General features: G+C 43.7%; 1 protein-coding gene across 1 annotated transcript; it reads right to left on the bottom strand.

Moving 5' to 3' along the window:
* Positions 1 to 242: 242 nt before the first annotated feature.
* On the bottom strand, positions 243 to 14,528 carry tmem184ba (transmembrane protein 184ba). The gene is given in 10 exon segments (XM_030340640.1): positions 243 to 4,164; positions 5,202 to 5,265; positions 5,267 to 5,397; positions 6,045 to 6,214; positions 6,582 to 6,749; positions 7,157 to 7,247; positions 9,899 to 10,030; positions 10,033 to 10,063; positions 11,584 to 11,781; positions 14,139 to 14,528. Coding segments are annotated over 9 exon segments (1,215 nt in total). The 5' UTR covers positions 14,139 to 14,528; the 3' UTR covers positions 243 to 3,934.
* Positions 14,529 to 14,880: the final 352 nt, after the last annotated feature.

The following is a 14,880-nucleotide window of genomic DNA, read 5'->3' as shown; positions in this document are numbered from 1 at the left end:
GCTCCCCCCCCAACGCACCCCGTAGAACAACAACAACAACAATACAGCTGGAGAGAGGGCAGACGTCTCGGTCAACGCCTCCTCCTCTTCGCTCGTCACCGTCTGCGATCCCCACTCCCTCGTGTGTCCACAGATCCGTCTGGGTCAACTAGTCATTTTGTTGCTACAGGGCTGAAAAAGGGGGGTGGGGTGGGGTTGTGTACTTTTTTTAGACAGTTTTAGTGTGTCTGTCTTTTTTTTGTTTTTTTTCAAATACAGACAGGAATGAATACCGACTCGCTGAATACGGACCAGACTATGCGCTTCAGTTTCCCCACACACTGTACAACCATTCTCTCGCTGTCAGTGTGTCTCAGTAGTCTCTTCTAGTATGGGTTGGACAAGCAATACTCAGTGGTGAAGGAATGGGTGAAGGAACCGTTGAGAAGGAGGGTTTGATTCATGGATTGCCCAATATTTTCTTTTGTTTTTTGTTTCAAGAGGTCCAGACCACAAATTCGTTCTGTGTTTATATGTATGGAGTCTAGTATTGTCCAAGTGCTGATTCATTGTACTCCCTTTCACTGTCCATAGGTATTACTGTGCTTTTAATTGTATGTTTAGTCTGTTGTGGCTTTTGTATTTAAAACTAAACTAAACGAAAACGTAATTATCTTGGACGGATGTTGGTCAGTAAGTGACGGCCGCCATTGAAATATGAAGCACTGCGTCATGCTAAAAGTTATGCTGAATCAGAGCAAAAACGGTCCCAAATTACCATTTTTCTTTTCTGGTTTGTTTCTTTTTCGAATCTTTGTAATTACCTGCGAAAGACGACAATGTCGAGAGACATTTACCAGAGCTATAATCTATATTTTATTTGTATTTAAAATGGATATTATAAAAAAAAGACAAGCTAATGAGTGCTGTGATGTTATGTTTGTTTTTTTGAAAGTACTTGCGATGTATGACTAGTTTGGGATTATTCTCACCTCTAATAATTGTACTTTGACTAAAGATGATTACTATAACTGTTATTTTTTTTTATTACAAAATGTTAACTGTTATGAGCAGAGTAGAAAATGCTAAATGCCAATGGCCATGTTTGCTGTATGTGGACTTTTTACTTGGTGTGCGCATATTTGCCACGTTTGTCCTGATTTCATAGTGGCGTCTTGTGGGGAAACCATTATTTAAGTACTGAGGTGATTTATGATGTGTAAGTTTGTTTTTGTTTATTTATGGAGAAAAAAAAATTAAGGTCTTTTCTGAATTGGCATGACAGCAAGGTCATGGGGAAAGTTGAACGGTGAACAAAATGTCTCGGGATTGCGAAGAGGGGAAAGATGGAATGAGGGTTGAAATGAGGATGGTGGAGCGCGTTGAGGCGGCAGGAAAAAGGTTAGAGAATGTGAGGAAGAGATGACATGATGTAGAAAGGTGTAATGGAGGTGGTGCTTAATTCACTAGAAAACCTTAATCTGTTGTCTTTCAGTAAAAACTGCTACCCAAGCTCCGCTAGGCTGGGAGGGGAGGACTGGGCCTTTCAAATAGGGCTAGCAATATGACATTGGAAAGCAGGCATTGCAACACATTATAGTGTGTTGTCAGATACTCCTTATTATATATATGTAAGAGGCGTATATTTAGCTATATTGATATCAGATGTTGCATAGCATTTATTCTCAGTAATATTTTGTCTCAGATCTGTCAAATTGTGCTGGATGTTTTGTAATACTGCAAAACGAAAAAGATGGTCTTTGTATTTATTACATGTATTTTTTCAATGGTAAAAAAACTTAAAGTACATTGTCTATTTTATATATTAATAATTAAAATAAATGTTGTATATATTGTACATACAATTGATTCGTTGTGATTGTAGATTGTAGTGAGATTTATCGATATCAAGAGCCTACATCCAAGACTTGAGTATGGATCTAGCTGTTTAGCTATTTCTCGTTTACTTCTTACTAAATATTCTTAACTGTAACCACAGATCTCGTAAGGCTGTAAAATGTGGAAGCTACCATTGTGACAAACATAATTCATTAATTGATGCAAGGCGGACTAGATGAGAATGCAAAGATAATAGCTCACAGCTAGTAGATAAGGCTGTACTGTGGAGTCACTGTTGGCTAAGAGGAAACAAGCATTGAAAAAAAGAGAACTTTGAAAGCTCATGTGATCAATTGATAAGAGCTATAAAAAAACTGACTGATACAGGAAGCGTTCATTTGACTCTGACTTTGATAATTGCTGCGTTAATGTTCGGTAACTTGTCAAAATTCCCATCTGTTAAATAGTGGTAATCAGAAATTGTATGGTTCTGTGAATGCGTATAAAAAAACAACTTTATAATTGCAACATACATTCATTTGTAAAAAAAGAACACTTTAACACTGTTACAGATAAAACTAAATATCTTTATTCTCTTTCTTCCGATAGTTTTGTTTAAACATTTGAACGTAAAATAAAAGGGCATCAAATGAGCTGCTTTTCAATAATATGCAAAAAAAAAAGTTCTTTTTTATAAACGCTTTACAGCATACAATATTATATCACACATGACTAAACCATTTTCTTTTAAAGACAGCGCTTAAACATTTACAACAGAAATCGTCTGTCCATCTTTGACATGACGAAGAGATGGAGAGAATGATTGCACTTGAAAAAAATAGGACAAGAACATCAAGCATTCCCTTTAAACGTCCATATGCAGAGATGACTGAAATGTTGCATATTGTAATAAATCTACATTTTAAATATATTTCTGATACAAAACATTTGTGACGTTTGTAACAAACCCTTGAATACAATGTTAATTCTCAGGTCTCACCCTACTTAAATCACTGTGTTTTGTAGAAAACACTGAAAATCCCCCCAAAATATATAGAATCACTTAATTCAGTGAGTAGGCAAGGCTCAAATCTACTCCATGTCTCTGAACTGGCATTTTGGGAAAAATCCCAACAACGTAAATTGGGCAGTATATGTGTCAACAAACACGAAGCAGCTTACACACTGCATTCCTATTCTGTTGACTGTGTTACAGGTTTCAAGTGTGTCGAGTGCGATAATGTGAATTTTATAGATACGTATTTGTGTGTGGGATGCCCTCTGGTGGTCAGCTAAGTCATCAGAAAGCAGCTACATGGTATAAGTAAAAAGGCCAACTGGGTCCCTTAAGCTTTAATAAAACAACAAGTTGTAAGGGATCCAGGCCTATTTAAATATATGTTGTATATTTAAAGACTTAAATGTTATACTACCGATAAAAAATAAATGTACCGATTTCTATGGGTAGCTCAAGCAATTGAAATGGCTGATGATGAAGACTCCTCCATCTCCATCTAGTTAACCTAGTTCTGCCCTCACACCAGCTCCTGTATTCTCGCGATACTCACTCTTTTGTCTTCTCTGGCCCCCTTTATTATATGTGAGGCTGTTTCGCCAGGGCTGCAGCTTTTCAGCCAATGGAAAAGGACGGTCAACTATGAAAAGAAACCCATTACTTTGCCAAGAGATGTTTTCATCCAAGTTCCTCTCCCATGTTGACCCCCTCGAGGCTCTCTCCCTCTGGGATACCCCTCTGTTATTGTTCTACCATCTCTCCCTCTCTCTGTGAAATTGAAATTAATGGTGAAATTGATATAAAATCCTGAAACTCTGAACATAAGTTCTTACGAAGGAAAGATTTGGCAGACACGTTCCTGTGAAAGTCTGTAATTCTTCTTCTCTTTTTTCAAACTAAACGGAAGCACAACTATCCTCCCCGATGAACAGGTGCATATCATCAAACCAAACGAAGCACGGGGGAAATAAGCCCGCCTCCCACAACTCGTCTCTCCATTCATAAATAAAAGCCGTTGAATCAAGTTCAGGCTGTGCTGCTGCTGGTGACGGAGGAGGAGAAGGGGCGGGAGCACTGGAACGTGGTTACCGTGGATTCACCCTAGAACTCGTCGTCGGAGCTGAGTAGCAGGGTCTTCTCCGAGTCGCCGCGGGCGCCCGCGGTGCCGTGGCCGCGCTGGACGGCGGGCGGGGCCCCTTGCTCCAGCGTGGACTGCTGTGTGTACTGCTGGTAGGCCGGGGAGAAGTTGTGGATGGCGTCCTGGACCATGTCGCCCGGGTTCATGGTCTCCTTCAGGCTGCTGGAGATGCTCTTCATGGGGGCAGAGCGGCCTGCGTGGGGGGGGGGGGGGGGGGGGGGGAGGACACGGGTGAGTCAGAGAGATGGTATGATAATGACAGAGCAGTGACGTGAGGGACAAACGGAGGCAGAGGAAGAGGGAGAACGGAGGATGAGCGACGGTATGGATTATGAAAAGTGTGCGGGGACGGACGGACGATAAAGATAGAGAAATCTTGGTACTAAAATGATAGCCAAAGTGATACAAATGTGTTATAAAATAGACATGATAATGAACAAAGAAAAGATGTTCAAAGGTCAACGTAAAAGGACAAAATAGAGAGCAGTTCTTCAACCTACCAAACTGTCCGTACGAAGGAAGAGGTCCTTTATAACGCAGCGCAGAGACAAGAAAAGAGAGTGATACATAGAGAAAGAGCGGATGTAGAATTCAGCAAAGAAAATGTGATCAGAAAAGACATGGGAGGAAATTTTTTAATGCATTTATGTATTCATAGTTTTGTAGCACGAGAAAAAGGGCCAAGATGACGGACGACAAACATTTAAATGTTCTAATGTTTAAGAATACAATACCACATAGTGATATTGCACAATACAACATTTATACCAATTATTTTACCTATTTCTTATTATCACTACGTGTCACATCTTGTTGTTTTAGCTATTCATCTATCTATTTATAAAAAACGCTTCAATCAGGCATTTTAAAGGGTGAATATTATTCCATCAGCTGTGAGTGTGATTAACCATTACAAGCCGTTATGAAAATCGGCCTCTTCTGACATCACATGTGGGCGTGTCCACCTCTATGTTTGACAGATGAGCAACGTTTGCTACAGTCCACAGGGTAGGCTGGTAGACTGAACTGTCCAGCACACATCCGAGTGGACACACCCAGTCGTGATGTCAGAAGAGGCCGATTTTCCAAAACGGCTTATTACGCCTTATCACACTCACACCGGGTGGTATAATAGGTCCCCTTTAAAGTCTGCAGCCCGAGGCCCCACCCTCTGTTGTTTCAGGCCCCCTGGCGTCAGCCCTCGGTGTGTACCTCCCCCGCTCCCCTCACCTTGGGCATCCAGCCCCTTGTCCATGTACACCGTGTAGGTGAAGGCATGGCGCAGTGCCAGTGCCTGCGAAGAACATCTCCACGCAGATGATGAAGTTCTGGTAGCCCGCGGCGACCGTGCCCTCACCGACCGTCACCGCGTCAGAGTTGATGCGGGGGATGGCCCCGCACTTCTCCAGGATGGCCAGCAGCAAGCCTGGGCAGAAGAACCATATCTTGGTTAACCAGACATGGAAATGGCTTGTATAGTATTCTTCTTTTATATTATTTCCCTGCATATGTCTTTTTTTGCATTTTGCATTTTGTACTTTTGCATTTATACTTGTTTTTAACTCATTCTATTTGTAAACATGGTGTTTGCAGGTGCTGGAGGTGCAATTTCCTGAGGGAACCTTCCAATCTATCTATCTATCTATCTCCTATCTATCTATCTAGCTCTCTATCTGCTTATACGTCATTCAGATGAATCCATGTATACATTCTATTGTATACGTGGATTATTCTAAAGAATAAACGGAACAGAGTGGAAGTAGCTTCAGGAAACCTGCAAGTATAAGAGGGTCACAAGACCACAACAACGTGTGTTCTAAACTCAACACAAGTGCTGAGTAGAGAATCACAAGACCACAACAAGTGCTAAAACCTCCAAGGGCACATTTTGTCCCTTTTAAACCTTACAATTTGAGGATACGCCTCATGTTAATATTCCATTGATGAAAATACAAATCAATCAAGTCGTACATCAATCAAGGCAATTGTCCTTTGTACAAACAAACTCAAGAGTGTGAGTGTGTTTGAGAGTGAGTGAGTGAGTGGGTGAGTGACTGAGTGTGTCCCCCTCACCTTGCCAGAAGGAGAGGAAGATGACGGACTTGACCATGAGGAACTTGAGCACGGGGCTGTAGGGGCTGAGCAGCTGGCGGGTGGCGAAGAAGAAGAGGAAGAGGGCGTACAGCGACAGGCTGACAGAGACGTTGTACACGATGCTCACGTACAGGTAGCCGCCGGCAACACTAGGGGTCGAGAGGCACAGAGAGAGAGCGAGAGAGAGAGCGAGAGAGACAAAGACAGATGGACAGCAAGGGAAAGAGTAAATAATATAAAAGACAGAGTAAATGATGGGTTATGAGTTATAAGTACTTGATTAGGACATCAGCTATAGACTGACAGCGTCTATAGAGTAATCACATATTTGTTATATTAGGTTATCTCTTTATCGATTAGTGGTATACGTAAACGATGAACCTGACAATGTTTACTTCGTTGATCTCTAAACGTGAAGGCGTCAGATATTCGGACGTCTATCATGTTCCGATCAGATGTCTTTAATCTACGATGGTATGCGTGCCCTGGTGTGCATGCGACCCCGTCCTCTCTCACTTGAAGTCTCCGTCCTTGTACTTCCCGTAGGCCTGCAGCACCACGGTGACGGTGGCCATGAGGGGCTTCACCACGCAGAACTGCAGCGTGGCCTGCTTGCAGAAGCGCAGGAAGCCGATGGAGTAGGAGCGCCCCCGCAGGCAGCACGTCCCGTACACGCAGCTGGACCTGCTCGCCACGGGACACAACGCAGGGAGTTAACGGCCGTGCAGGGACTGAGTCCCAATCTGCTGTATGGAGGCCTGAGTGAGGGTCGTCACTGCCCCCTAAAAGCAAAACTGAACGTCTTCATCAAGGGAGGGGGCTGACCTCCCGAGAGGTCATAGGTCACGTCTGTGTGGTCGTACAAGTGTAAGTGTGAAGGCTGATTAACCCTTTACGGAATTCCACCCATTAGTGAACTTTGATTAAATGAATGGATAGGCCTGTGACAGGCCTGCGGCGGCCACAGATACCTTACGTTTCTTTTTGGATTTATTGATTACAGGAAATGTCAACAACTATGACCAAAACTGCTTTTTAAATAAAGGGCCTGACTTTGCTTTCATATAGCGTCATCTTATGGTAGGACTTACTCGATTGGTTTCCCTCTGATCTCGGCCATGATGGCGCTCTCTCCTCCCAGGTACTCGTAGCACAGACTCAGGAAGTTGTAAATCACAAACGCTGTGGAGAAAACACAAGAAGAAGGGTTCACGTCACTATTGGTGGGAAAGAATGCCGAAAGGAATCACAAAAACTAATCTGAGAAATGTGTCCAAATATAATTTTTCTGTATATTTAAGCAATAACAATTTAAGAATCAAAAAAGACCAGTTCCTTCTTAAAACTTACCCTCTTAAGTCTCCCACTGAATACAATGAAACTTATTTAAGTAAAAGCAGCAGAAACAAAATGGTTTTCACTCACTCTCAAATATTATTAGTATATAAAATTTTCTATTGATCATGAAATTCTAAATATCCACTCTTACTTTACAGGATCAGTTGACCCCCAACAATCTACCTGGAACACATATTTAAAGATGGCCGACATGAGTCAAACTGACAGCCAGACAGCTGTTGCTGCTGGCAGAGAAGGCAAGCGGCTTCCTAGGGGCTGTGCGGAGCGCTGAATGTCAGCCCTAGCTCGCTGAAGCAGCTGGGAGCACTGTAGTGTCACTTTGCACTGTGTCAGTATATGCGTGTGCGTGTGTGCGTGCATGTGTGTTCTAATGCTTTCCCATATGAGCTAGTGAAGTAGACATCATACTTTAGCAACTCTGTTTCGACTTCAAGCTGACAGTACACACACTTATGCCCGTTGTTTCAGGCCTCCTATCTGTGCGGTGCTTGTGTGTGTGTCTTGGGTAGGGAGGGGGCGCTGTGTCAGTTCCCCTGTGCCAAAGCACGTCTCAAGCTAGCTGCCGCCATAACAACCGGCCCGACTCCGCCCGTTGCAGTCTTATCTCCTTCACAACACCACCCCAGCCTACCCATCCACCCATCCACCCTTCCTCCCAATGCCCTATCTGGGCGTCTTTCATTACGTCCCTCAGCCTTTCGAGCTCCTTCACAAAGAACCCAAGACTGGAATTCATGCCAGTTGAAATTCTTTACCACAACAAAACACACGAGAGGTTAACTGGCAAGAAAGAGTATTGCTGCCTCAAAATCTGTCTCTGTGTGTGTGTCTCTGTCTCTCTGTGTGTGTGTGTGTGTGTGTGTGTGTGTGTGTGTGTGTGTGTGTGTGTGTGTGTGTGTGTGTGTGTGTGTGTGTGTGTGTGTGTGTGTGTGTGTGTGTGTGTGTGTGTGTGTGTGGTGTGTGTTTTTCCTGGCTGTTTACCACAGCCAAGAGCTCACTCGTCCCCTCTGGGGCGTTGCCATAGCGATAACGTTTGGCTGGATGTACACTCTTGTCACACGGTTTGGTGGAGAGCCCATTATGTCGGCCAGCATGGCCGGTGATTTGAGCACGGGGGTGGAACCAGGACCACGATACGGTTGCTGTGCAACAAGCATTCCCGGCACAAAAATCACGATAATGGGAGGGTCGAGGAGAGAGGAGGGAAGAAGGGATGGGAGATAAAGAGGGAGGAGGGAGGAGAAGACGAGAAGGAGAGAAGAGGCAGGGGAGGAGAGGAGAAGAGGAAGAGAAAAGAAGAAAAGAGGGGAAAGAAGAGGGGAGAGGAGAAAGGAGAGAGAAGAGAAAGGAGAATAAGGCCCTGTTTACACAAAGGGAAAACGCAGATGTTTCCAGGCGGTTTGGCCTCTCATTTACACGAAAACGTCGTTTTTATCACAGAAAACTATCATTTCTAAAAACTCCGGCCAAAGTGGAGATTTCTGAAAACGCCGGTTATGTGTTGTCGTTTCAACGGCGAGAAACTGGGTTTTAGGTTCTGAAGCATCACATTATGCGCCAGGAAATGCTTAACGTCATGTGAGCGCCCTGTTTACAGTTTGTTTGGCTTGATTCTGAGGATTCTGATTGGCTTGCATGGCTTTATCCTACTCCCTACACTGCCGCCCATAGGTTTGGCATAGTTATAATGGCGCCTCGACAGCGTATTTATGAGGTTTGATGTAAACAACAACTTTTTTGAACAATGTTCAAAAAAGTTGTGTGCACAATGTTATTTTTGAAACGGAGGGGGGGAAATATTTGTTTCTATAAATACCCTGCTATGTATAAATGTGGCCTAAGTAGAGAGAATAGAGGGGAGAGGAGGAAAGAATGAGAGGGGAGAGATGGAGAGATAACATGAAGTCAGTGATGTCAGATCCCTGTGACTCAGTGAAACTGCTGAAAATGTGGAGCCTTGTATGTGAAGAGAGGAGGTGGATGACCGAGAAGAGATATCGGCTATCAGTCTCCAAGATAAAACACCAAATTAGAAACATCAGCAATAATTGCCCTCGATCTAGTCTAGGTGAACTTTGTTCTGAGGCCCTCAAAACACGATTTCGACCCCTTTCCACTAAAAACTGCTGAGCGGTGACAAACTTAACTATGGTTGCAATTATAACTGATTAAATAACCTCACAGTTTAGTGCTTGAAATTTTGTCGGTGGGGTTATACAGGAATATCGAATAGTCAGAAAAGGGGAAACTAATTGAAACTACTGCAGATATTAGATGGAAAATAAAATGAAAGATCCAGAAAACAAAAACAATGTTAAATCAAGAAGGTGAGCAGGGGAAAATACCTAAATGGGCTGCATTTCTACAGCTCTTTTCTAACCAGTGGCCACTCAAAGTCCTTACAATATTGCCTAACATCCACCCATTCATGCACAAGTGTGTATGAGCCAACACACACACATGCCCGGGCCTACCCTCATAGCAGTCCCGCACAGTGTCAAAGTACACGTAGTACTGGTCGTTGGTGAAGAAGAGGAGGCTGAGCCAGGAGTCGAAGGCGTAGATGGGGACGATGAAGAGGATGCGCACGATGTGCCGTTGCTCATTGGTGCGCGGTAGAAGCGCAGGTGCATGTAGATCTGGAGAGAGCGAGAGGGACCGGTGGTGGACGATTACAGGCACATTAGTCAAGGTTATCCCAAATATGATTCATTACAATAGGGAACAATTCTAAATGTTCCCAGGATCCTCATCCCTGAAGAGAAATGATGAAAGTGCTGGAAAGTTAAGAATGGGACACATCATGAAAGGGGGGTGTAGCGAGGGACGTTTGTTTCCGACTTTGTGTCCATGGAAAAATATAAATCAATAAAACTCAGGGATAGGTCTGTCTAATAACGAAACAGAGCTCATGTTGCAGACTGCAATTTTTTCAGGCCACGGCTATAAAGGCAATACTCTGATATTACAAAAAGGCAGAAAAACAGCTGATCCTGTCCAAATGAAGATTTGTCAATTTGTGTGATGAGGCCATTTTATTGACCTCAGTTTCGGAGCTTAAAGTTGCCGGTTGACAGAACAGCATGCGTGAGCCACGCATGACTCACAGATTGTCAGATTCCCTCTCATTATGGAAACATCTCAGCACTTTCCTGCGTCGCTTCCAGTCCGTACACGCAAACACCTGCTAGGCGTTGCCAAGTGACGCCGCGGCGCACTCCTTGTTTGATCAGGCGTGCACATCTGTGTGCACAACGTTTTACTAGTGCATTTGTGTTCCACATTTGGCATTAGATTGCCTGTCCTCTTCCCAATTTTGGAAAAAAACACAATGACACCCACATTCTTCTGTGCACACAAATGAGTTAGGTTTTTCCTGGCAGAATTCTTTATTTCTCCATAGTTCCCTTCACCCCTAGATGCAGCTAGCTACCTCCTCAGAGCAAACATTGAACCTTTTGTTTTGTAACGGTAAGACCATGACACAACATTGATTTCTTGAATTACTAATATTCTGACAATTTAATAACGTATTGACCTATTCCAATATCATAGTGTATCCAGCAGTACTACTATGGGATAGCAGAGCTTATGGGGGACATGGCAGAGAGCCTAGGTCATGAACCGAAAGCTGCAAGGGGCTTACACAAGGCCGAGGGGCTTTGCTGCTTCAATACGGAGATATTCAAAATCTATATTCTAAAAATGAGCGCAAGTAGATGACGTTTATAGAAGGGGATTTTAGTGTATGATCATAAGAGTATATCTATAGTGGCCAATCTACACCGTGTTGTGGTTACAGATCCTAGCCTCCAGCAACACGATTGAAACAAATATGAAGCGAGAGAAAGGGAAACGCCCACTTCCCACTGAATTCAGCTCATCTATCAGCCTTTGAGGTTTTTTAAGGGTTTTAGTAAAAATAATAATAATAATAACTTTTCCCTAAAGTTTAGGAAAAAGGTCCATTTGCAGCCAATGAAGATAATATTTTTTTGTGCTAGGCCTTTCAGCACAGGATTGCCCACTATTCTGGGTAGCCTGCTTCCTAGAGCTGGGTCTGGCAGGAGGCGGCCAACCTTAAATCTGATGGGTGAGAGTAATTCAAATATGATGTGCAGTGAGGGTGATGTAATGCATATAACGATTGGACCCGTACCTGGTGGCAGGTGATGATTAGGGCGGTCCAGACGAAGAAGCCGGAGATGGCCTGGGCCGCTGTGGTCATGAGGAAGGTGGGCTGGTCCGGGCTCAGAAGGGGAGACTCTGGGAACCAGGAGATGTTGGGTCCTGTGGGGGCCACAGTGACCCCCACGGGGGGCAAGGGCGGCACGCCCCGCCTTACAAGCCACGACATCTGAAGAGACGGGAGAGGCAGAGTTCTGAACCGTTCATAGAGCCGTGTTCAGTCACGTCAACTGCTTTTTTAAAGCCCTTGATCACAGACTAAAAGATCTTCACAGGCCCTTTAAATGAACACGGGACCCTTCATATACTAAATGATGATGGTGGAGTTTGGGGACCGAACCTAGAATATCAATATTTTACTACCTTGCACCAGGAGTGCAAAAAACTGCATACTTTCAACCCTTATCAGCCAGCTCCACTTCATATCTGCAAACGATTCACCTCAAACCTGTTCTTCCATTCATTCATTCACATCCCTCTATTCAAACAAACAGACGAGATCGATGAGTCGCCGAGCCGTGTGCGGGAGAACAAAGTATACCTCATCTCTATGACAACAGATCCACCGCGTTGTCACCGAGGCGGAGACTCTCCACAAACAACTACACCAGAGGCTGACATCACCCTGATAACAGAAGAATGTCCGCCTTGCATTGGGAAACATTAACCAGCAGGCCTATCGATTGAGTCAACCGCCACGTTGAGGCCGCCTCGTCGTCTGAAGGGAGATGGGGTGGGAGACAACCGGAATGTCTCATCTGGCCCCGAGTCAAGGATAGAGTGTCTGGGTTTGTGCTTGTGTCAGTGTGGTCTATCCTGCCTGAGGGCAAAGTCAACAGCATAGGTCAATAGTATGTCAAAGCTGACAAACAGACATTCTCCTGATGGTCGATCTGACCACTCTGAGCTGAATATTACCATGAGGGGGCAGAGCATATGGGTCTGTCAGAATGTCAGGCTATATATGTGCAACGTTTGCTCAGTAGATGGTAAAGACCAGAGATGGACTCAGGGAAGCAGGCGAAGGAGTTATGATGTAACAAGCATCTTGTCAAGTTCTTCACTGACCTGGCTTAGAGCAGGGTAGGAAAAAAGTATTTATTTTATATATTTGTACATAAAATTGACATTTCACCAAAGAGAACAAGCCCTAGGCAGAGTCGGTCTTCAGCATCACTTGGACTCAAGCAAATGTCCAGAAAGGAACCAAAGTAAGAAAATAAGAAGAAGGAAGACGAGATCTACAATAGGGTATATTATGGCATGCACAGAGGAGACTAAAAGACACACACCAGAGTGTCATGACAACCTGGTGACCAAGGAACAAATAAGTCCAACATCTCTCCTTCACTGTAACCTCTACGTCACTACATGTCTTTACTGCATCGTTAGTCAGTTCATTGATGCATAACACATACTCCCATTTAGGTTACCATGACTAATAGGTTAAGAGGTTAACTCATCAGTAACAGTTAAATTATTAATATACGTTATAACATGGGAGTAGGAAGTGGTCAGACAGGATTACATAGATTGGCAGGAGGTTTAGGCTCAGTGTGTGATGTATATACATTATGTTTGCAAACTGTGTGTGTGTGTGTGTGTGTGTGTGTGTGTGTGTGTGTGTGTGTGTGTGTGTGTGTGTGTGTGTGTGTGTGTGTGTGTGTGTGTGTGTGTGTGTGTGTGTGTGTGTGTGTGTAGGGGTCATTTGTATTGCTTTGCAATGTATCAGCAGATGAACACTGAAAATGGAGCCCAGGTTGAATGCAACACACACACACACACACACACACACACACACACACACACACACACACACACACACACACACACACACACACAAAGTGACAATGACCATGTCAAAAAGAAGCTGTGTTGCATTTGAAAGGTCAAAAGATCAGTCCGTGGAGTGACAGAGGATAATGGTGGAGAGATAGATGAAGTACAGGTGGTGGTACTGGGGAGAGGGACACGAATACAACTATTAGGCCTACAGTAGTAACACAATCGGTGAGGTGAGCTGGGGTACGTTCATGGTGTCAAATAAAAGTGGGTGACGGTCGAACAGCGATCATCTGATTGGTTAGGAATACAAAAATAAATAACACCCGAACATGAAGGCTGTCTGAACAATCTGCCAGCGTCGCTTTGACGTGTCATATCGTTCCGTTCATTTTAAGGCAGAGGTACATCATTTGAGTAGAAGTAGTCTTTTCACCAGAAATGTAATTAAACACGATAGATTATACACTTGTATGCAAAATGTGATAGTAAAAAATATCTATTATACAAATAGGGCAACATACGAATGACTCAACACAACAACAAATTAGTTACGCTCTCTGGAACCAATTAGTTAATGGCCAGTAAAAGGCCAACCGTTAGCCGACAAAGGATTTACTAGCCTCCAATATTTAAAAAAATTGGATTTAAACCCTGACATGCAAACAAAATCAGGTGAATACAACTCCTTCTAGAGGTTTCAGCCATGGTTTCAGCGGATCCGATCTGTTTTGTTTAACTCACCCGTAACTGGTCAGCTAACGGGCTCCTGAGCCACCTCGCTCGGTCCAAACCCGGAGAATATAAACCACGCGACCTTAATTCCTCCTCCGAGCCATCACGTCCCGTCCTCTGAACTCGGCGAAAGCGAACTCCTCCGTCAACGTCTGCTTTTGTTCGCTCGAGTTATTCTAACTTCCTTCTGTACTCCGCCACTACTGTAAAATAAGTAGAGGACGCCGTGGAGTGATTCCCCTTTTGCAAATTATCCTTTTTTTTTAACAAAAATCGTGCCGTTGTTCATTCGATTTAACCATTTTACACCTATCGTTTGGCGAGTTAACATACGAACGCAATCCCCTCGGATTACTGTAGACGAGTTGGAGAGCGCTCTGCCCACTCCGTAGGACTGACCGGCTCAGCCAATCACAGCCCTCTGCCATTATATACAAGCTCTGTGTACAAGGACTTGGGCAAAACTAATGCGCATGCGCTAGTCTATTTACATCTATCCCACCCGCTGACTGGGTCGAGGCCGGGCACATGGTAGGTCATTACTCGATTAATAACGGACATTGATTGAACTCATGGAAAAATCGACTTCGTCTATAAGTTTATTGAGGTTACCCTGAAAGTTTGTTAACTCGCTCGACCCATCCTTCTCAATGAACAAAGTAGACATATTCCTATATTTCCTCATTTTAATTATTCATAAAATATGCAAAAATGACATTGTAATAAAGTTTTGGGAACGTAAATACAAACT

Source organism: Gadus morhua, chromosome 18, assembly GCF_902167405.1.
Source record: "Gadus morhua chromosome 18, gadMor3.0, whole genome shotgun sequence".
In the NCBI taxonomy this organism is placed as follows: Eukaryota; Metazoa; Chordata; class Actinopteri; order Gadiformes; family Gadidae; genus Gadus; species Gadus morhua.
This window is presented reverse-complemented; position numbering and strand designations above follow the sequence as displayed.